This window comes from Centrocercus urophasianus, unplaced genomic scaffold, assembly GCF_019232065.1.
Source record: "Centrocercus urophasianus isolate 14NV4802_14NV808 unplaced genomic scaffold, USGS_Curo_1.0 seq_40, whole genome shotgun sequence".
NCBI lineage: Eukaryota > Metazoa > Chordata > Aves > Galliformes > Phasianidae > Centrocercus > Centrocercus urophasianus.
The window spans coordinates 2,182,297-2,206,422 of NW_024884978.1; the positions used below are offsets into that span (position 1 = coordinate 2,182,297).

Here is a 24,126-nt window from a genome sequence, read left to right on the forward strand (position 1 = left end):
CATCAGAACAGAACAATCCAGGCCCTTTCTCTGGGACACTCACAGACCTGGAATGGCATTGATGCAGATACAGAAAGCCCTGGAGGAGCTGAGTTTGTTAGAGCAATCATCTTCAGAGACACATCATCCAACGGGCCCTTCCAGCAGAGGAATATTCAAACATGAATAAACTTCTTATGGGCTGATCCTATAAACTCATTTGGAGTTGGAAATTCTGAATCTGCTCTGATTTAATAACCTCTTATATGCCTGAACACAGATGACAGTGCTGACTCCTTGGCCAGATGGCCTGACTCAGGAACAAACTGCAGTGCTACCCGAAGCAGAAGGGCAAAGCTGGGGCTGCTGATGGTGCTGTGTGCACTCAGAATGGCAGACTGCTTTCCTTCAGTAATTCACAGAGGAAGTGTGAGTTCCTGTAGCACCCACAGGACCTGCAGGCAGAGGAAATTGGATGTCCAGGCTGTTAAAAGCTGATGTTGGGATGCATATACCAAAAGCATCTGGCGAGTGGAACATGGCATCTCTTCATAGCACCGCTGTGACATTTCCTGGACGTGGTGAAAAACATTGATGTTCAAACACAGATGTGTATACATACAGATTTTTGTGTATTAAAGCCTTGTGTAAGTGAGATGCATCCAAAATACTGTGGTCAGGGGAGTCGTACATTACTTACAGTAAGGGAAGGTTATAGTGCCATAATGCTTTACCCAATCTGAGGGTTGCTATGCTCTCATAATGGCTTTTTTCCCTTGCCTAATAGCCATATTCATCATACACAAAAAATTGGTTGGGTTTGACATGCAGTGAGGCAGAGGAGTGACCCCAGTGTCATCTCAGTGTCACAACTGTGGCTTTTCCCTGGGGCCTAACGAGGCGATCAGCAGGTGCTGGAAATAGGAGCCTGGGACACATGCCAGAGTTTCAGTGAATGAATCTCAACCAGATCCATTCCCAGGGAAGAAACTGGAATGCAAAATGAATCAGCAGGTTTGTGAGATTTTAAGGAAATGCATAATTTATGAAGTCCCCTAAATCCAATGCAATGGAGGTGTGTCTGATCAGTCAGGTTCTCCAGTTTCAGTAGCTCAGTTTGTAAGACAGCACGATAGGAAAAGCAAATAATGCATTCCATATTTCTTGATAGAATACTTAATGAGAGTACAAAATGTTTCTCAGTGCTCCTCGTGCTTCAGCATAAGTTAATTAAGACAAGAAAAATCTATTCTCTCTGAACAGAAATAAGGGCTTTGAAACATCTGTGCACAATAGGTAGAAACCAAACACAAAATCTTTCTATTTTATTGAATTTCAGATCAAATTTGAACGTGGTAGCGTGGAAAATAAGAGCCTGTGAAGTAAGGGCGCATGGCAGTAGTTGGACTGATTGGCACATGAGCTGATTCCTTAAGTGCAGAATAAAGGAAGCCTGGCCCTGTCCCCAGTTCTTTGGTGTGAGACTGTGCTGTGCCAGCTCAGCCAGGCTGCACCCAGAAACCCGAGCTGGCACAGCAAGAGTAGAGAGATAACGTGTGATGATTGCATGGGTAAATGTCTGCGCTCAACTTCTCCTGTCAGCAAATGAGACTTAATTGGAATTAATTGGCCTTCTTTCATTCTTGTGAAATACTGCATAGTGTGCATGCTTACAGACAGATGTGGAACGGTGTGGGGCAGAGGAACTTTTAGTCACAGAATCACAGAACTGTAGGGGTTGGAAGGGACCCCAGTGCAACTTCTCATGTTCCGGTCTGTGCCCGTTGCCCCGTGTCCTTTTGTTGGGCACCACCAGAGCCGGCTCCAACCCTTCAGCCCTTCAGTTATTGATGGGCACTGCTCAGACTTCCCTCAGCCTTTCCTTCCCCAGGTGAATAGCTCCAGGGCTCGCAGCCTTTCCCCATCAACATGTGCTCCAGGACCCCACCATCTCTGCACCTTCTGCTGGGCTCTCTCCAGCAGTTCTGCCTGGGACTGCAGAGCCCAGAGCCCCGCACAGGGCTCCAGCTGTGCCCCCAGGGGAGCCTCCCTGCCCTGCCTGCAGTGCACCCCACCAAAGCGTTGGCCTTCCTGGCCACCAGGGCACACTGCTGCCTCATGACACTGCGCGTCCATTCTCCGTATGTGAAAAATATGAGGTAATAATTTTTATTAGTTGATAATGATTAGGACTTGTTTCCTTTGGGATGCAGAATATTTTCAGACACACACGGCCATGCTTTATGTGGTGTTTTCCTGAATGCATGGAGTTACTGTAGGAAATTATGTCTGTGCCGGGTGCATACAATGTTTCCATGTCCTGAGACTGCGTGATGTGAACAGGAGCAGAGGAGTTACTTCCAGAGCGTTACACGGGCACGAAAACGGGATAGAAGTGGCTGTGCACGTGTGCACACACCAACTAGTGGAAAGGAGTTGGCAGCCCGCTTCCTGCCCGTCCCATCGCAGCGATGGGTGCTGGATGGCAACGCCGACGCAGCGGGCGCTGCCGCGGGGCCGCCGTTCCCCCGCACGTACCGCGCAGCCGGAGGTCAGCGGGCGGCACGGCTGCGTGTGCGCTGCGGGGCGGGGAGCGGGGAGAACCGCGCGGCTCCTCTGTCGGCGGCGGAGGGGCGGGAGGCGGAAGGGCCGGGTGGCGTACGGCGGTCGTGCGCGTGTCTGCGCGTCTGTGTGTCTGCGTGTCAGCGGGGAGCGCGGCCCCGACCGCAGCAGGTGCCGCCCCCGCGGGCCGGGGGGAGCCGAGGTCGGGGGGAGCCGGAGGCGGCTCCGGGCCCGCCCCGCCCCGCCGCGGCCGGGGGCTCGCTCTGCCCCGCGGGCGGAGCGGCGACGCGGGGCCGGGATTCTCCTCCTCCCGCTTCGACGTCAGGCTCGGGAGCGGGAGGCAGCGCCCGCCGCCGCCGCAGCGTTGCCAGAGGTTCGGCGGCCGCCGGACGGGGCGGACGTCGGGGCGGCTCCCGGCGGGCAGAGCGGGGAGCCATGGCCGACGTGTTCACAGGCTCCGAGCCCGGCGCGGCCCCGGACGCGGCGCGGCGCTTTGCTCGCAAAGGGGCCCTGAGACAGAAGAACGTGCACGAGGTGAAGGAGCACAAATTCATCGCGCGCTTCTTCAAGCAGCCCACCTTCTGCAGCCACTGCACCGACTTCATCTGGTGAGAGACGGCCCCGAGCCGCCCCTTTCCCCGCCGCGGTCGCCTCCTCCCCCGGCCCCGGATCCCCCCGGTTCCCACCTCCGCCCCCGTTCCCCCGACGCCGCCGCTCCGGGCAGGTGAGCCGCGGCCCCCGGGCGAGCGCCGCTCCCCGCCCCGTCCCGCTCCGCGGTGCCCCGCGGCCCCGTCTCCTCCCCCGGCCGCGTTTTGCGGCCCGGCTCGCGGGCGCTGAGCTCCATGGCACACAACTTGTGCGGCCCCGCCTGGAACTTTGCGCTCGATTTATTTCCTCTGGCTGGGAAAGCGCGGTGACACCCCTGCTGCGAGGAGAGTTCTCCAAGGGAATGGCTCCTGCTAAAGGGAGGGGAGGAAAACTTCCTCCAACACCCTCATTACTCAGCCTCTTGGGGAAAACACGCACCGAACCCTCCTGCCGTGCCCTCTTCTGGGCGACAGAGCAACGCTGAGCGGCCCCGAGAGCCCTGCGGGCGGCAGCGGCCGGAGCTGAGGCTGGGAAGAAGAATAGGTAGGGGTTGGGGCCGGAGCTGGAGCTGAGATTTCCCCACCCGCCCGGCGGCAGCTGGATCCGCTGGGGTGTGAGGGCGGCTGTCCTTTTGAGAACTGGGCTGCGGTTCATTGCTGGGTGTGCGCCCAGATCTTCTCACCTGGGTGCTGAGCACAGTCTGCCTGGCAGAGCATCCCTCCTTTTGCATGCTGGAGAAATGCTTAACATACATTTGCAGAGTGAGGAGAGGGAATAGAAACGAGGAGAGTGCAGCGGAAACAGGCAGACTTATTATCCTATTTGGAAAGAAAAAGAAGCAAATCTAGTTGTCGGAAAAGTGAGAGACCTTCACAAACTACTTCAGAATGAATTCAGAGCAGACTGAATTGTGCGGGCAGGTGTGGAAGCGCAGCGCTGTGATGCTGAGTACCACAGTTAAACCAAAACTCAGTGCTGCTGTTTAAGAGGCACCCGGTGACAGGATGGGTCTGAAGGGAAAGGATATCCTGCAGCTGACAGTTGGCACGGGGAGCAGCTCTGGTCTTTTCTTGTTGCTGAGATCAGTGCAGTCGGCACATGGGCATGTGACAGCTCTAGAACTTGTTTCATTTCCTTGCACGAAGACAGACAGGTTTTGAATAAGTGCCACACACCATGAAAAATGCTTCATCTCTTTCCAGAATGACACGTGGCTATTAACATCTGCTTCGAGGTATAAAGAACGGCAAAAGCGACCTTCAGTGAACCGAGCAAATAGATCTTCTACTTAGATTAGACTCGTCTGGGTAACACAGCCTTAAATAACACAGCCTTCCTTACCTTCTTAGACAACATTCACCTCTCTGCTTTGCTTCTGAGCTCTGATGGATTTGGAAGACCTCTTCCTTAAAATGCGCTGATCAGAGCATGGGGTGGTGCTGCCTTCCTGTGCTGCTGAATGCGCTCAGCTCAGCCCAGAAGGAATGGCTGTGCCCTGGGGTAGGCAGCAGAGCGGTGGCCTTTGCTGTGTGGCTGTTCAAAAAGATGAGAAAATAAAACCAAAAAGCCCATTTTGTGTCCTTAATCCTGTTCTCAGCTTTCCCACAGTCACATTTGCACACTTGTGTGCTTTCTGGTTTTGTGAAGCAATAGTTGTGACAGAATGACATTACATAGGGTCACATTCTGCCAAGCTAGCACACAATTGCATATCTCTTCTGGGCTTCTTAGCTTGGGCCTGCATATGTCGATAGCAGGGAGAATGCTTTTCAGTAGAAATACAGAAAAAATGCTGCAAGTTGTACAGAGTCCCTCCCCACCTGATGTGAATTCATCCTGGAGGCTTTGTCCCTTCTCTAAATTAAAAAAAAAAATAAATCATTTTTTCAGATCACTTCTGCAGTGTTCCCAGTGAAACTCTGCATTAACTCAAGCTGCCTGCCTCCTGCCCAGGCTGTTTGCTCTTGGCCGTGTGGCTCTCCAGTTGAGAAACATCCCACAAAGAGGGGAGATGCAGAGAGATGTTTATAGGTCAGATCCTCAGAACGTTTATTTTTGTGGAAAGGCGATGTCGAATGTTTAAAGGTAAACAAATAAACAAAAGCAACAGCGTGGAGATTTGCTGTAGGTTAACAGAGGTTCAGGGTGGCACTGCAGCGCGTGGCTGCATTTGTGGGGGTACGACTGTGTTTTGTAATGGAAATGAAGCGGGGAGCTGGGAGAGCATCAGAGTGCACCCAATGCCTTCTCATCTGCACGGAGCCCTTTATCTGCCTCCGTCTGACACTGCAGGCTGGGATGGGGCTGAGGAATGGAGTCGTGTTTGTGTTCTGGGTTCTGCAGCTTGGGCTGTCTTACATCGCCGTTCAGTATAGGCATGGTGTTAAAAGAGTTGAAATGTTATGCAGTGATCACTGATGATGATAAACGAAGATCAAAAATAGCTTGTGAAATAATAACAAAAATAAAAAAGAATTGCCAGAAGCTGAAATTAAATAGGCAGAGGCAGTGCTTGTACTCTGCCTGGGGATGGGTGGGCTGTGTGCGTTGTGTATTTTTAAGTCTGTTGCTGTCCTGGTAAAATCTAAAGAAATTGAACAAGAAACTAATTTTATGTGGTTATAGATTAGCAAAGCAAGAATGAAGCATACTGAGACAGGTGATCTTTATTTTCTTTTTTTCACGCAGGGGATTTGGGAAACAAGGATTCCAGTGCCAAGGTAAGGCTCGATGCTTTTTGGCTGCTGTGTGAAGGTGGGCAAGGCGTGCCTGCGGCGGGGAGCGGTCAGCATGGAAAACCTGAGCAGCTCTGCCTCTGCACCTTTTAAAGAAAGACAATTATTTGCTTAATTAACAATTGGTATTTATGTCATATGCATTGAACAATCAAAGTCACTGTAATGATGGGAAGAGGGTTCGCTGCGAGGAGATTTAAGAAAGAGAAATATCATCTGATCTGCTTAGAGCAGCTTCGAACTTTTCCTGAGAATAATCTGTGCAATTTAGCTTTTGCTGAGACCGTTTTTCACATCAGAAGCTCTTGTCTGTGTGGGCGTTTTGGAAAATGGATTCACTTTTTAGTCATATGGCTTCCTTTCATAACCCAAAGTCCCTGCTTTTAATTGTCATACGTTGTATGGTCTGGAGGACCTTTGGTTTCATTATGTTTTAGGATAGGTGGCATTTCTCTGTGCTAAGTAGTAGTCAATAAACCCCCGCCTCACCCCCCCAAAAGAGGCACATATAATGCCACCTAAAATAAATAAATCACCAATTTAATAATTCTGCTAACCTCGAGAAACCGAAAGCTATTGCAGTGGGAGATAACAACATGCAGGAAACCCAGAGCACGAAGCAGTGTGTTCTCCTGTGTTCTGTGCTATTGCCAAATTCTTATCATTAGTGACCATTTAATCATAAAGCAGCCACACCCAACTGTTTGTCCTTTCTGTGCCATGTGTTTGTTGTGCCTCTCCTTTTCCTACCTCCTTCCCTACGTTCCACCTGCAGGCGTACCTTGTGTTCTCATTAGCTGCCTGTTTCTTTCATTGCGCTCTTAATGGTTATTTGCTAATGCCTCAGAGCGTATTTGACTTTGCTGAATGCTGCATTTACTGATTCGCTGGCGAAATGATGGATTCTGTGGTATTTTTATGAACGTTGATGTTAGTTGATACTTCTTGAAATGAAACCTCAGAGTATCCGAACGCAAACACAAGATGCCATTTAAAGATGTTGCAAGATATTTTCCTTTCTTCAAGTAGAGACTTGCAGAGAGACGTTACTGATGCATACTGGGAAAATATTGCATGCTTTGTTCAGGCACGGTAAGAATGCAGCCATGGTTTTACAGTGGACCTTGTGCACAAGGTCTAAGCTCCAGAATGTTAATGCCAAATTCTGTGAATATCCTCCATCTCTTTGCTCGTCCCACCACAGCAGTGCTGTGTAGAGCCGTGCATCCTCTGCCATAGGAGGGTGGTGTTTGCAGCTGAATCCCATTTCTGGCTAAGGAATTATTTAGATGTGCATTAGAGATTTCCATTGGTGTGCAGGAAATAATCAGAGCTGTATTTAAATGGTCTGAGGGTTCATAATTCACACAAGGCTGACGTTCTGCCCTCCTCCTGACAGATTTAGCGTGGCATTGCACTTCCAGGACATGTTCTTCTGTGCCTGGAATTCCTTCTACCATTGCAACTGCTGCAATCTGGGGAGAGTTTTGTCTGATGAAAACTAATCCTGTGCCTTCTTGCCTCCAAATGCTCTGCATGAGCACAAGCAGGAACAAGCAATAGAGCAGGCTGATTATTTTTTTTTAATTATTATTATTGCAGTCTCTCTTTGGAGGCTGTCGTATTCCAGTGTTTCTGGAGTTCTGTGTTTGTACACGGTCAAAATGTGAATGAAATACTGCTGTTTTCAATTCCAAGCTGTGTGATAGTTTCTAGGAGGTTATTGGTGATGCACTGATAAATCCAGGGAGTATTTCAACTAATGAATTCCTAAAGTAGAATCATGGAATATCCTGAGTTGGGAGGGACTCAGAAGGATTATTGAGCCCACAGCTGGAAGTAGTGGTTTGGTGTGGGTTTTGTTTTGCTGGCTGACATTTTTATTCACTGTATTTAGTTGTAGTAAAAATCAAAGAGCACTCACTCTCAGGATGATAATTTTGAAAAATAGAACCTCAGTTATAAGGTTAAACAGCCGAGTTCAACTTGTGTTCTACTTTCTGAAGCTTCATTTAAAAAGTCACCAGCTGAAGCTGGAAGGACAAATGCAATGACAGAAACTGCTGGGAATGTGAAGAATTAAAGAAACAACACCCTAGTTTTTTAATCACAGAATCACCCGGGTTGGAAGGGACCTCAAGGATCATGTAGTTCCAGCCCCCCTGCCTAGCAGGGCCACCAAACATCCACATTCAGATCAGGTTGCCCAGGACCCCGTCCAACCTGGCCTTAAACACATCCAAGGACGGGGCATCCACAACCTCCCTGGGCAATCTTAATCTTCTGCCTTTATAGAAAAGAAGGGCAAATGAAGGCATAATGGAAATTTCACTATGACACGAGGGAAAGCAAAGACTGTTACAGTGACAGCTCCGGGTACAGGTATAGTTCTTGGTTTGTCAGAGTTTCCATTGTAAGAAGCTGTTCTAGCTCTGTTTTAAAGAGTGCTGCTAAAGCTCCTGCTAGACTGAAAGCTGACATTGGGCACCTTCGAGGGTGGGGAGGTTTTGCTATTTCCAAAGTTGTTTCAGATTCGTCCTGTCTTTGATACCAAAGGGAAGAGGAAATGTCCATAGTAATTGTGCATTGAAATCAAATGGTGCTGAGAGAGAGGGCACAGAATTCAGTTGTGTTTTGCCACGATAGGAAATTTGTCAGAAAGGGGATTTGGAGTCGAAAATTGTCAGTGGAAAAGTACCAAAGATGGGCCCTGAGAAATATGGATGTGGAAGTGAGTTCAGAAGAGCTGGGCTAACTTCCTCTTAGCTGTTTTTCCCTGACTCTGGTTCTTAGAATGCATTTTGCTGTCATTGCTGGTTGTTGAAATTTGTGGTTTATGTATACAAACACAAACTGCTCTGAAACACTCTGAAGCAGGAGTTCTTGCTCTGTTGATCACATTTGTGGTGGGGAAAACATGATGGTGAGGTGTGTCAGAGAGTCACGGCTTTGTTGGGCTCTTGGAAGCTGCCAGCAGAACTGTGAGCTGCCAGTGCTGCTGAGAGCGTGCATGTAGTGCACACCTGGAGCACTGAGAGGGAATGTGAGAAAGGGAACTGACAAAAACATGTTCCTGAGTCTACCGCAGGATGGATGCTCTTCTTTCAAGAGATCAAACGTGAAATTAAGGAGGCTTTGAAGTGAAGTTTTGGCTCTGTCTTCCTTTTGATATTCGTCGTTACACTCTGAGTAGAACCTAATCTGCTAAGGGGGAATTTCATGTGTATTTTCTAATTTATGCAAATAAAAATTAGAGGAATTAGTTGAAGCAGCAGACGATATTTAATCTGTGTAACTATTGCTGCTTCCATTTTTTTTTTTCCCATGTTCATTCTCTCAGTTTATTTTCAGGCTGTTGGATTTTGGGGACAGCCCATGCCAGGTGAGGGGCACTTGCTCGTGTGGCTGCTGCCGGGCTGGCTAGAAATCCAGAGGGACTCCTTCCATAAGAATGTGAAGCCCTGAGTTTTCTTCTTTTCTGCTGTCCTTGCAAGTATCGTAATGCTTGGATGTTAAACCAGTGGCTCATTCATTTTTATTTAATCTTTTCTTTTTTTTTTTGGTTCTTGACCAGGGAACCCATGGGTGCCACCACCTTTTACAGTCTGTTTTCATTCAAAATGTTATATTAAAGACCTGCAGGGGGGGGTGTCCAGAAACTCACTTCCAATGCTGAGATCTGAATGTTTGAACCAACAAAATCTGAAGCCTCACGACCTGGTTTGTGTGTCCTTTTTCTTAGTTCTAAGTGCTGTTGTAGTGTGGTCTGTAGCCACACAATTAATTATTTACTGAGGATAGAACAAAGTTTACTTCTTAATTTCCTATCCTGATAGTTTTGTTTCCCCGATAGTTTCTTGTTCACTTCACTACATTCTGTTTCCTTTGTAACAACAACAACAAGTTAATAAAGTAAACTGCATGGCCATACTGCTTTGCATCGAAAGGTTTTCTGTCTTCCTTACTTGGAAATGTTACTGCCACGGGGTGGATAAGATACCAAGTTCCCTTCTCTGCCAGAGCTGCTTCTTCAGTGTCCCTATCATTTCAGGGATAAGATGGGGTATTACAGACCATAGCTTGAACAACTGTGTGTTTTGCTGTGTGCTCCTGATGTTAATTAGTCACGTGCCACAGTTTACATTAAGTAATTTTTCTATAAGGCTGAGACAGAGAAATGAATTCCATGGAAGTCGCTCCAAGTCTGTCTACGTAACTTAAAGGTCAGCATGAATTCTTCTGAGAGGGGAAACTTAATATGGATGTACTTCAAGCAGCTGGCTTTTAATATAATTCATGCATATAACTGGAAGGTATCCATTCCAAAATAGAGCCCTCAGAGAGAGCAAAAACGAAATAAAAACCACAAAAGAAAGAAAGAAAAACAAACAAACAAACACCCAAAGCTCAAAACAGCAGAACTGGGAGCACAGAGCGTGTCTGTGCACAGAACAAGTGATTCCTGCAGCCTGCTTTGTGCTCAGCGTTGGCCCTCAGCCTAACGGGGTTGTGATCTGGGTGCTCCAGGTGCTAAAGGATGCTGGGCTAGTGGACTCTGCTGTGACTAACCCAGCATGAAAGCCATGAATGTGAATGGTGTGGGTGTTCTTCGCATTATTTTCATCTGCAAAACCATTCCTGGTGGAGCAGCAATTGCTAACATAGATAGATTCGTTATGGTTCTGCCATAGGAAAGGGTTCTGTTGTCTGAGCATCGCTGCTTTAGGAAAAGGACCAGTGGGCACCTTTGTCAGAAGAGAGCAGATGCACGTGTTCACAAAGATTCCCCTTTACTACAGTCATACTGGTCACAAAAAAAGCACCAACCAACCCTGAACATTAAATAAAAATAGGTGTACAATACAAAATCTATTAAATATACAATTTGCTCAACATGGACCATGACAATAGAGAAACATGCCATCGCACTCCTGTTTTTCTAGAACATCTTTTAGATGATATTGTGCTCATCCAAATTGGAGCTTAATTACATTTTATCTTGCAGCAGCAGTCCGTGTTTTTGTTGTTGCTGTTGTTTTCTTGTATTGTATTTCAAAGGCAGAAGCATCTTCACCCTTCCCACACTTCTGCCATGTTAAACTTTGGGTTATTTACTTGAATCCCTTCGATATCCCAGCAGTGCGTTCCAGTTCAGAGAAACTGTCTGTTCCAGTGCCCTGGATGCAATTCTGTGAAGTTCCTCAGCTTCTAATTAAACATGTGGGAGTGATAGCTTGTTCGGAGCTGACAGATAAACCAGTTTGAGACCTGGGGAAGATAAAGTTTGGCATGTTCTTTATTTTCCCTTGTGTTTCATTGTAATACTACACATCAGCTGCTGATATGCAGCCACATATGGTGTTAATTTTATACAAGATTTCTGTGGATTGAAATGGCTTTTATGCCATGAGCGGAATCTAATGAAATGTTGGAAAGAAAGTTGCAGAAGGCTGAAGAAAACAGATTTCCCTGTTGAGATGCACAGATAATTATTTGTTTTATGCTTGGTTTTTTGTTTTTTTTTTTTTGTTTTTTTCTCTCTGTGGATTGTTTCTCTTTAGGGTGAAGGGTAAAAATAATGTTATTTAATAAAAACTTCAAGTTCTGCTTTTAAGTCTGCAGTAGAAAGCATAAAATCTGTGTGAATGTCTCTATTGTGTATAAGGGCAGAAATGTAGGAGTTGGAAGGAACCTCTGGAGATCCCCCAGTCCAAGCTCTCCAAAGCAGCTACAGCAGTGACACAAGAAAGTTTCCCAATGGGTTTGGATATCTCCCTAGAAGGAGATATCCTCCAAAGCCCCTCTGGGCAGTCTGTGCTGTTGTTCTGTAAACCCCAAAGTGAAGAAGTTTTTCCTCATGTTTGTGCCCACTGCCCCTTGTCCTGTCACTGGGCACCACCAAAAAGAGCTCTGTGCCATCAGCAAACTTGCTGTGGGTGCACTCCATCCCTTCATCCATGTCATTGGTAGGGGTGTTGAGTGAGCCCAGGTAAGGGGAACTGCCTGCTGAGCATCTTTAATTCCTGTAGCTGCTGAAGATTCAAATTATAGCTGATTTCAGCACTGCTGGTGTTCAGAGAGATCTGAAGTGCCTGGGAGTCACTTATTGCCTGCTAGTTTTTCCACTGCAGCTTCTTATGAATAGTGCCTTCCATAAGCGTGACTCATAAGTTACCCTGCAAGTCAGGCAGCCCAGCCCATGCATATGCATCTTTCTGTGGGTTTCATTGTTACTTATTCCGATCTTTTAATTATAAATCAATTTACATGGAGCTTTTTGAGGTCCCTCGTGTAATTCTGTAACTTGGCCTGGAAGGTATCTTCTCCTGACTTCATGTAAATTCTGAAATGATGTTATTGTTTTTATTAATTACTATTTTTTTTCATGAAATGAGCTATGTTAGAAGTCTAGAATATGTGTCTGTAAGTACAGAACCTTACTGGAATTATTATTTTTGTGTATCCTTTTTTGGGCTTGCTTATGCCTGGGTTTCAAAACTACTAACGGTGCACATGAATGTCAGGTTTGGTGTCTGTTAGCAGCAAAGATTAAGCAGGAGCTCAAACTGGACCAGATTCTGACCTTCCTTATTTTATTATTAGATGTGGGAAAAGTGCACAAAGCAAGGTGTGGACCAAAGGTAGAGATTCTCATTTAGGAGAGTGTTGAAGTTTTCTTCCCAGTGTAACTCTCCAAAGCACGAATATTTCATTCCTCATTTTCACTTGAAGTTAATAGTGTTTTTAACTTCCCTGGAATGTGTTATTTTAGTTCTTCAGTAAACAAAGCATTATTCACATACTGGGGTGAGCTGGAAGAACTGTTTCTCTTCTTTCAGCTTTCTGCCTATGGCCCATTTCTGTTCTATTCATTACTCACCAGCACATCAGCCAGATTGATTGTGAGCATCTGGTGTGCTTGGGCCTTGTTTTCAGAGGAAGCTCACGTAAGCCCTCCTGTGCCTCTGAAAATTCAGATCTGAACTTTCAGGTGATTTAATAATGATTAAAACTGTTAGACTTCAGCAATGTATGTATGAGGTGTGCATTTCCCATTCTGCTGATCACAGGAAGGTTTCGTTGGTCTTCACATGGACTCGTGATCCAAGTCTGCTCACTTGCTTTTTGGTGGGAAGCCTAATTTTTATCAGTTTACGTTGAATAGTATGTAGAATAGTACTTTAGGTGCTGTATGCCCCTTCAGTCAAGAGAATGTCTGTGTCTGAAGATGGCAACTTGATCACTGATGACATGTTCTGGGCATCCCGATTTTCTCCTATTCCAGAACCTTATAAAATTAATAGAAGTCAACCTGACAATTCCCTAAATTTGTTTGACTGAGAGGAAACGTTACAAAAATATCATGTTACAATAAATACAGAATCAGACTAATGCAACAGGATTCAATATGAAAGCGTGTCTATCATTTCATTCCAAGTTCCTCCATCATGACAGATTAGTTGATTGAAGTTCTGCTGTGCCCTAAAATTAGTCAGATTTTGGATTGCTCTAACTTGTTTGCTAACCTACACTTTAAATGAATTAAATCTGAGAGTAATCCAAGTATGTCAGTTTTATGTCTTCCTTTCCTGTCTTTGACTTTTACACATTACATCTGTTGGATATATTTTTATAAAATGGAACTTCTCAGCTAATACAAGTGGATGCAAACGCAGCAGAAGGCATCAGTTAATTCCTGTGGAGGAATGCTTTTCAATTCTTCTGTATGTGACTGTACTCAATGAGATCAATACTGTGCTAAATATGAGAACTTTGAAAAGTTTCATTCTTTTCCAAGTATTTCAGCGGGCAGAGCAGTAGTGGTCTGTCATGCAAACTTACTTCTTTGTGTTGCTGCTGATCTGAATCTCACATCATGTAGGCTCTTTAGTGCTCAGAACTGCCTTTGTGGTACGTTGTGCTCAGGGGTGCTGAGAGTCTGCAGAGCAGAACATCCCTGGGAGCTCTGATTGCTGTCGCATCTGGGGGAGACAGAGCCAAGCTGGTGTGTGTGAGCTTCACTGCTGGGCCCTGTGCTAGTACAGATTTTATTAATAGTTGATAAAGTAGAAATCAGTAAGAGCTTTGTAGATTTCTTGATAAGAGACATTTCTGTAATGGGAGGAGGGAAGACAAAGCTTGGTTACCACCGCATCCCTGCCTGGTTTCTGCAGGAGCTCTTTGTATTCTTCTGTTACCTGTTTGTGCCTTAGCCTCCTCTTGGGGTCTGTACTGCTGTGCATTTCTATGCCTGCTGCAGCCACTGCTGTGGGAGCTAAAGAACCCAGACTCTGTAATGAACACACTGGGACATGAGAGTCCAAAGGCTTTTTGCTGCTGCTGTCATCTTAAGTGCTTTTTGAGTCCTGACAACAGCACCATAAAACGTGGGTGGGTTAACGCAGCCGACAGCGTCTGAGACTTGGTGCTGGAGGACATGTAATCAACAAATTCATTGATGCGAGGCCACGAATTTATGGACACGGCATAGATTTGGAGTATTGATTGTTTAAGTAAACGTGTAACCGAAGATTGATGAAGGGCATAAAAGACTTCATCATGCATCATTAATGTACTGGGGCTTCGGTGGGCTTTATAAACAAGTTTGCTGCAAACAGCATTGATAAATACACTCAGTAAATGTCAGTGAAGTCCTAAACACTATCCACGGAGCAGTAGGAGTACTAGTTGATGAACTTCATATAGTATTTAATTTTTAATAAGACTTGTTCTTTCTTGGCCTTTGTGCAGTTTATGCAAATATTGACCTTTGAATTCTCAGCACCCGTGTTCCGTTGAGCCGTTGGAGTGCGTGCATGTGTGCGTGGTGTCATTAAGCTTTTGTTGTAATAATTAAAAGGGCAGTGTCAGGAGTACAGATCGTTTGACATCTAATGTGGCAAAATGAAGAGGAAATTGGTGATAAAATCAGCAGGGTTTAATTTTAGAGCCATCAAATGTGAAGTGCAGAGAATGGAAACTGGGTTGGCCAGCGGGTAGAATAACTGATGTATGTCCAGAACTTCCAATTCGTATCATTCTGCAGTCAGACTCTGTAAGAGGGCAGGATCGTGTTCCTGTTGAGCTAATAAATGTTCCCCTTAATATTTTAAAGCCTGGATCTTCTAAGCTGCTTTGTGTGAGTGGATCAGAATCTGACTCAATAGTACATCTATCTGTTACGTTTCTCTACAAGGAGCACCTATGGGGATCTGACCTTAATTTGCAGCTACCCATATAGGCTTTTGTGCTTATTTTTATTTGCAGTGCTGAGATCGTCTGAAGGACTGAAGTTTTGTATTGTGCAGAATTCTGTGTTAGTATTTAATAAAGTAAGATGCCCTTGTTTCAGCATGTTCAGTAACCTAGAGAGACATGGGGTGTGCTGATATGTGTAGATTATCCTGTAGGTTTCTGTATGTATTTTTCTGAAGTGGAAATGATTTGCTTGAGCTGGTAGTGAAATTTCAGTTTTATAGCAAGATATCTCTTAATGTTATTTGAAAACATTGTCACATAAATACTGATATTTTAATTATGCTGTTATGCATGCATATGAGAGAATTAGTATAAGCTGCATCTGAAGGCTTCATTGGTCTGTAGGTACTTTGGAGTGTCAAGGAGTATGAGTTCTTCCATGCAGGTTATCTTGCTATGTGCACATAATAATCAGAGGAAGTAGAACAGGTGATGGGAAAAATCAGAATCATGGAATCATTCAGGTTGGAGAAGATCCCTGAGGTCCCCAACCCCAACCCATCCCACCTTGCCCACTGACCACGTCCCTCAGTGCCACTCGGCCACAGTTCTGGCACAGCTCTGGGGATGGTGACCCCCCAGCTCCCTGGGCAGCTGTCACTGCACACTAATACCCAACCTGAACCTTCCCTGCTGTAGCTTGAGGCCATTACCCCTCATCTTAAAGAGAACGATCTTGGCTTGAGAAAGTGATCAAGGAGTACATTTTTTCCTGAATGTTACCCACATATCGACATGAAAACGTGCTTTGAAGTTTGTGTGTTGTGTGGTTTTTTGGTTTGTTTGTTTGTTTTCCTGTTTCAGGCTATTTTAGAAATACAAGCTACTAAATTCTAGTTCTTCTTGTGTGGACAAATTATTTATCCTTTAAGGCTGGGGCTTAGGAACAGAGATGAATTTGTTTTTCTGTGGTATCTTTTTCAGCAGCTAGAAATGCCCCACTGGTGAGATGCAGGGGAACAGATGCAGTCCTTGGATCAACCAGCTTTTGTGTTAACCAGCCATCAGGAAATATCACTAAATTACTGGAGTACAAAATGCATCTGTTGGAAATATGTCTGAGTCTTTTGTGCAATAGGATGGGAAGAACATTACTGGTGTGACACGTGGCTCAGTGCAGAGGTGCTGGGTGAGGGGTGCGTGATGAGTGCTGCTCAGAGCCTCCTGCTGCCCTCTGACTCCTTGTTCTTCTGACTATTGCCCAATAGTCAGAGTCCTGCAGTGCTCTTGTGTCTTCTGTCTGTTTGAGAACAGGCTGCCCAGGGAGGTGTTCCCATCCCTGGAGGTGTTCAAGGACCACAGAGATGTGGCACTGAGGGATGTGATCAGTGGACACAGGGGGCGGGCTGGGATTGGGCTTGGGGATCTGAGACGTCTTTTCCAACCTCCATGACTCTGATTCTAGGAAACCTCACAGCCCTGAAATCAATTCAAATGTCCTAGTTCTGCTCCTTCCCTGTGTGTGCCTATCCTTGGGCTTCCTTTTCCCATGGACTTGCAGATCATAACACGCTTATGGTGCACTGTGAGCCAAGGATGCCCAGTGTTGTCTTTAGACAGAAACCTTGCATTTCTGTCTTTGATCCAACATTCTCAAAATCATTAAAATGGCATTGCATTAAGTCTTATTTATGTCTTAGACTAATATTGCTTCCATCTGTACCATGGTGATACTTAGCAGTGCTCGGGTTATAGATTATGTCAGAATAAGTGACATGAGACAAAGCCACAACATTTTCATGTATGAGCACAAAGCGTTGTGCCAAGGTGAGTTTGTTTTGCCCAGAACCATTGTCCTGAAGAGTTGAGTTCTGAAGCTGTGTTTGCCCTTGCCCTTCACTCTGCTGCTCTGCAGGAGCTGTTGGCTTCTTTTCAAGCGTGCTTTTCAAGGAGGCAGTTGCCTAGAAGCAGATTCACTCCTCTTTGTCTTTAATTCAGGACGTATTTTTATAATTCACTCCCCTTACCTGGAGGATGAGTTACCTCCTTCTTCCATCTGGTTCTCTGACAGAGAAGTGTATTCTCTGCTAAACCTCTTTTGCCTCCCATAGGATGCCACAGGAATTGAGCTCTGCTTAAATGAGAACAAGTGCATAACGTGTCCCCTTCCCAATGGCTGCTGGCACTGGAGTAATCTGCCCTAGGATCATCCATCCCACTGGCACTAATTCAGTTCTGTGATGAGTTTCTGTAAACCACAACAACCCTGTCCATGCCAGAGCCGAGCTTGTCGCCGCTCCAACATTGTCATTTTATCACTTGCCTGACAGGTGTGAATTTAAATTGTGATTTCTTCGCTATGATTTTATGTATTTAGGTTGAGAAGTCAGCGCATCGTTCCCCGTGTCCCAGTCCCTCACAGGATTTAACCAGGGATTCCGTGTGGGTCTCAGAGTTGTTGCACACTGCTGTGGATGCTGACAGGCCTGCAGGCAGGAGGCCATGTGCAAGGGCTGAGGCCAATGGGTGTGAAAGCAGCGTTGTGCACTGCATTTCTGAAGTGTAGAATCCTTCTCCCACAGCCTGGCACTGCTTTTTGGGTCATGGTTAAGGCAGCAAACCTGCATCCGTGCTCACAGAATCTTGTTCTGAAGGCTGGGTTCTTTTTAGAAAGAAGAAACGTTGTAAAAGCTTGTTGCAGATGGTGTTCTTTCCTTTGAAGGCAGTGAGGGTGTGACGTGTGACCGATGTGCCTTCACAGAGAAGGACAGCAGTGGGACAGCAGTGCAGCAAATCGATGTCAGTGCCATTTTCACCCTCTTTCTGGTAGAAACTTGGTACAGCTGTGTCTTAAAAAGCCAGGAAAAGCTATTTATAGTAGCAGATAGCAACAAATTCAGCATGCTGTCCCCAGCTTTGGGATGTTTCCTTATTTGAAGCTGATGGAATGAGAGAAATGCATTAAAAGCACAGCGTATAACACGGTTGTAAACTCCTTGTGTACGGAATAATCTGTTCACAGTGACATTGCTTCTGTCCTCCAGGGATATTCTTTTCACCTTTGCACCCAGGCCAGTTCCTGGGGCTGCAGCTGCTCCCCTTGCCCTGCCCGAGTGCAGCAGGCAGGCAGCAGGCTTGGGGCTGCAGGCATGCAGCTGCTTTGTGCTTCCCTGAAGGTCAGCTGTGGTTTTGCACACTTTGAATTGTCCAGCTCTGGGTGAATGTGTTCCAAGCAAGGAAAACTTCCCTGGGATGCTGCTCTGTGTGGATGTGAAACAATCCAGGTTTTGTCTCACCACACTTTCACAATTCTTGTGAAGCATTTCCTCCTGCTTCTTACAGTGTTCTGTGAGGCTGCAGCTTTCTTGCAGTTTTGATGCATTAGTATTAGCAATCAATGAAAGCTACTTCGTGCAGTTTCATTAAATCCTATTTGCATCAAGAAGAATGTGATTACTACAGGGCAGGATCCTCAGGTTCAGATGTTTTGCTTTTCCACCAGTTGTCACTTCAGCATACCCAAAATACTTGGGGTACTTTGGTTCTTAAAGCATTGAAGTTCTCCAGGGGCAGCAAATCAGATCAGTTGCTGCATGTGCTGGGTAAATCTGAAATCCTTCATAATGGAAAACACAGTTTGTTACTTCTTGCTTTTATTCCTGTAGGAGGGGTCTCTGGGTAACAGTCAGAAATGAGCATTGCACTTGCAACCTGCTTTGTTTCTCCTATTCAAATAAAGTGCTCTGAACATTTGGGAGCTGACACTTCAGAGCCACGCGTGTGAGGAGAGCTTCTCACTTCTCCCCACAGAACACCTCTGCCAAGGGAAGCAGCTTTTACTTTAAGTGCTGAGACTTCGAATGTCTTGCTCAGGAAGATCTGGAACAAGCACTGCACCTCCCCCACACGTTACTTATTACTCCTTAGCAATAATTAACCAATGAGTGTTGACTCTGCCAGCCTCATCTTGGTACCAGATGAGCCCTCTTTGGGATTGGCACTGCATGGTGTTACAGGTCCCACCCTCTTATGAAACTGGGCCAGAAATGAAACAGAAGATTTGAGACACCTCATTTCATTGCTGTTGTCCCTTTCAGTGGCGTTGGCTGCTGGAAATCATTAACAGTTCGACTGGACGCTACATTCCCATGATGTATGGTTTTAATAATGGCACTTCATGTTCTCATGTAATTTTTATTCTTCTTTGTATTGTAAGTCACCATGTAAGCAGCTTGCTTTAAGAGTGCTGTGGCAATTAAAGATGTGTTTTCCCAATTTTAATAGTGACGATAATAAAACTGTGCACCACAGCTTGCTTTCTGCTGACCATGTGTGAAGTGTTTGCCAAAAAGGACAGCCTCAAATCATTTCAGGGAACTGAAAGACATGCAGTGATTGCACGCTGATGCGAGTGAAGCAGATAGGTTTTTATTTTATTTGTGTTACTAATTAATAACAGCATCTTGTCTGGGGAAGAAATCCTGCAGTCTGTTCCTGCTGTGATTTGTTGTTCTGTCATCTTAATCACATCAGTTTAGGTGCAAGGTAGATCAATCCATCCAATTACTGTTAATACTCAGTTTGTCTGCAAAACACATTGGAGATTTGCTACACTCCATCTATACTACATATAATGTTCTCTGTTTAGATCATGTGTTCCAAAGTTGAAGCTGTTAATTCTGTGTTCAAGCCTAGGAAACAGCTAATTGAAGTGATGTAACTGTTAAGACAATGGGTGCATTTAGGTGCTGTCATCTCTCACCTTTATTTTAAGCTTTCAGATCTCGTTTACTTGCAGGTTGTTGTGCAATTGTAGCATTTGAGACTAAAACAATATTCATTTGAAATCATCGTGTAATCAAGCTTAAGTCACATTAGAAGAGTCATAGAATCATGGGATGGTTTGGGCTGGAAGAGACCCTTAGGGGCTGTCTGATCCCATTTCCCTGCATTGAAAAGGGTCATACACGGCTTGAAACTTCTGAATTTCCCCCAAATACTGTAGGAAAATTCTGAAATGGGGTATAGCAAAAACAGTGCTCACCTACACAGCTGCCCTGCAGGGGCAGAGGAAAGGGAGATCCCAGTGTGGGAGCATTCTTTGTTTTATGCTTTTTCATTTTCCCACCAGATCAGATCGTCTCTGAAGGACTTCGTTCAGGAAAATGTTATTCTTGCTAAAAATAGTGGTGGTATTCATCCCCTCAGCTGCATTTTGTTGAGTATTAGGTATCTCTCGTGGCCGTGCTGTGTGATGCTTATTTTTAGGGCCTCTATTAATATCTTCAGATGTATGATGTAAGAAGAAGAAGGTGCTGTTAAATTACAAAACTTAGTTATTTTATTTGTAGTTTTCACTGTTAATTGTAAGTGGAAATCCGTAGCAGTGTTTAATACAAGAAGTTTGAAACAGCAGAAAAAGAGTGTTGCTGCTTTTGGTATTTAAGGAAGCACAGATTTAAATACGAGGGGAAAGCATCTGTGTTGGTGGCACTTCCATGATGTGTCTGTTTTGCATTATTCCATGATCTGTGCAGGAACCTGCGTGGCCAAAGTGATAGCTGACAAACTTCACGGGAGGTTTTCCAGGCAGACGGATGTGGTGCTCCCTCATAGGAGTGTAAGGGCTCCTGTGGCTGTGGCTATTCTGAGCTGAGTGTCTCCCAACAGTGCTGCAAAACCTTACGTCTCTTCAGCATGTTCTGGGCTTTCCTTTGGGTGCTGCCATCTTTCTACAAAGAATGAGACAAAAAAAGCTGCCCATTAAAAATTCCTTTAATTAATTCCTTCTAATTAGGACAAATGAAAGTTCGTGCTCTTCAGCAGCAATTTCAGATGTGAAAGGAAAATAACCTTTTCTTACACTTTTCATCCCAGCCTGCTTGTTTCCTCCTATTCCATCTGATGGCTGCTAGATTGGTCATCAAAAGTGAAGCTGTTTTCCACAGTATTTGAAATTAGCTGTTACAATGCTGTACATAAAAATGCAGCCTGTTATTTCAGCACTGAAATGCTCTTTATTTCTACCATGCTGTACTTTGTTTCTTTTTCACTGACTGCGCTGCTAGTGGCAGCAGTATCTCAGAAGTGCTTTTATCATTCGGGTGTTAATCTGAGGACAAAGAAGTATGTCATGAATACATTTAGGAGGAAAACTGCAGCTTTTGTGTCAGAAGAAAGTTGTCCTGGGAGAGCTTCCCAGGAAGGTCGGACCCAGAAACCCCGTGGTTGGAAGATGCCCTTCTGGAAGGATTGTGTCCTGGTTGCCCATAGCAGCAAGGGGCTGGATTCAGTTACCCTGTAGGTCCTTCTCCGTCCTCTGTTCCCAATTAAGTAGGATTTTGCTATATTCAGCTAGAGGGGTTTTTTTTGAGCTAGTAAATGCTGGTAACGTGAGATAGAAAAAAATAATTGAAACTAGAATCCTATATGAGTATGTATAGAAGTTGTGATATTAGTGAGAATGTAACAGTGTGATGAAAAGAAGAGCTGAGAATGAACAGAAAGGCCCAAAAGTGTTTTACCAGATATTTTTTGTCTCCTCACAGGCTGTCGCTGTGTCCAAATCTGTTTGGTGGAGTTTTTGTATGATGCATTTCAGTAATCTTCTTGTAATCCTATGATAAACTGCTTAGTTTGATGGAGAATGTTAGATATTATTGGGAACACAGCCCACGTGAAATCGGTTTCAATTTGTGCCGTGCTTTCAAAGGATGTACCCTCAGCAGCTGGAGGCTGTCCTTGCATTAACCTAACCAGCCTCTGGTTGGGAGAGGAGGAACGTCCTGGATTACGTTCTGAAAACCAGGCCATGAGGAACAATAGCAGACAAGCTCCGTGCTTCTGAACGTTTGCTCTTGTTATGTCCATTCTTTATTGAGAAGAACCTTTTCTTTGCCTCTGTAATCTCTTTCCTTCTGTGCAGACCTTTTCTGGAACAATTACACTGGTTATCATAAAGAGTCCTGGAGGCAGGTAGCAGCTGGATACAGCTGTGTCCTTTCTGACCTCTTCCAGGTCTTCTAAGTAAAATAAGTTCTGCCCATAATTTATGGAAGCACAATTCAGGGCATAAATATGTCTCATGAACACATAAAACCACACACAGAAGGTGCTTAAATCCCATATTTAAGGTTCTCATACATTCAGTAGTATGCAGCATGCTCCTTTCTTTTGCTTGGATACCTTCTAGCTGAATTTATTTCAATCTTTTCATTTTCTTATGCCCAAAAGGCCCACAATGAGCTTGTTCCCTCAGTGTAAGGGAGGGAGTGCTCCCATTCCTAGATGACAGCAGGGTGGAGGGATGGGAGCAGTGCAGGGACTGTGCTAAGAATACAGATGGGACTTTTGCTCGAGCCTATTTATTTTTGTGGGTTTGTTCACATTTCCTCCACAGCTTGTTTCAAGGAATGTGTTTTTAAAGTGCTCTGATTTTCAGAGCGGTGCTCCATCATCCACTGGACCCGTGAGGAGCAAAGCTCTGTGCTGTGCTTACAATGCCCCATTGCTGCCTCTGTAGCTGAGGTGGCTTGATTCCAGATTTGACCCAAGCCGAGTCCATAAGTCCAGTGGGGGAAGTTCTATGGAACTTGATGCTCCGTGGCCCCAGCGCAGTCTTATCTGGAGGGAACAGCACGTGGAGCAGCCCGAGCCTGGTAGCAGCACTGAAAATCTATTTGAATTTCAGGCTCCATTAGTAATACAGAAATAAATTGTTATTTGTTAACCAGAAAATAAGAAGTGATATGTTTTGAGCCGTTTGGGTTTCAAAGCTCCAAACCAGTCGCGATAGAACAGCGGCATGTTGGTTGAGCTTCATTCTGTTTGTGGTTTGGGCAGCTGCTTGGTGGATGGGCTGGGGAAAGCAATGAGACATCTTGGTGAGGGAAGCTGATGTTGCATGTTGTAAATGATGCCCGGTTTTCCATTGTACCGTTCTATATTGAGCAGTAATACAATGAGCAATGGTTCTAATCCCAGAGCCAGCACACCTTTCTTAAGCTTTGCCAAAAAAAAATTAGGCAGGTTAGAAAAGTATTTCTTTTTTAAAGACTGGGAAAAAGGCAAACAATGAATGATTTAAGAATACAACTGAGCTGTGTTACTGTGCTATTACAATCTTCCCTAATGGATGGATAAGGCAGTGGTATGGGTGGCTCTGCCAGCAGAATCTCAGAACGAAGCCTTCATCTGACTCTTTGTGTTCTTTGTGACTGTCAGTCACCTGCAAAGTTGCAGTGGGTGGTAATGAAAGTAGAACATGACATTTCTTTCCTTTCCCCACCAGAGGTCTGACCTTTTGCATCATTTGACTTTGAAGCTGTGGAGTATTTTGAGAGTAAACTGCTCCCCCCCACCCCCATCTTTCTCTTTTCCGTGGAACTGTGAGACTGATCGGGCACAAGAGCAAAGGGAGGTGGCAGGGACCTCTGAAGTCTTCTCCTTTTCCCCTGCCTTGGCTCCAGCCTTGAGGTGTGGTCATTTGGCTCAGGGCCGTGTGGTTTGGAACACCCCAAGGGCAGGGGTTTCTCCTCCTCCCATCCCATCCCATCCCATTGGCAGACGACCTCTGGCATGAAAGTATTTTTCCGAATATCTTGTTGGAATTTGCAGCCTGCTCAGATTTTTGGCTGTGAGATGTGTTCGGTGCCACACAGGGCCCAGTCTGATCCCTGTGCTTCCCAGTCATTGACATGGGTTGATGGGTACCAGGGCTGCAGCTTGCATGGTGCTGCTGTGCTGTCTTGTGCAGGAAGTTCCCACTACATTGATATGTGCTGCGTGTCCTTGGTGCCATGCAAAAACACAGGGCCTGGTCTTGAGGAAATTATTTGCATGAGGAGGTGCCTGGGATCTTTACTGCTTCTGCAGCTGGGTATATAAACAAGCAATCAGCAGTAAATTACGTTTGAGTTTCTCCTATTTTTTCTGTTTATTTTACCTGATTTTTTTTTTTTTTTCCCCTTACAATAACATTATTATTTTATTACCTTCTGAACTTTTGTTTTCTTAGCAGCTCTCCATGTGCCCTTGTACCAGGACTCAGCAACAGTTGGGGTGA

The 24,126-nt window shown here is 45.2% G+C and overlaps 1 protein-coding gene across 1 annotated transcript in view; it reads left to right on the forward strand.

Annotated features, from left to right (window-relative positions):
• The first annotated feature begins 2,966 nt into the window (after positions 1 to 2,966).
• PRKCA (protein kinase C alpha) overlaps positions 2,967 to 24,126 on the forward strand; it is a 113,296-nt gene continuing 92,136 nt past the window's right edge. The window contains exons 1-2 of the mRNA XM_042832837.1: positions 2,967 to 3,149; positions 5,818 to 5,849. Coding sequence (XP_042688771.1) covers positions 2,977 to 3,149; positions 5,818 to 5,849 — 205 coding nt within the window. The 5' untranslated portion in view covers positions 2,967 to 2,976. The remainder of the gene's footprint in view (positions 3,150 to 5,817; positions 5,850 to 24,126) is intronic.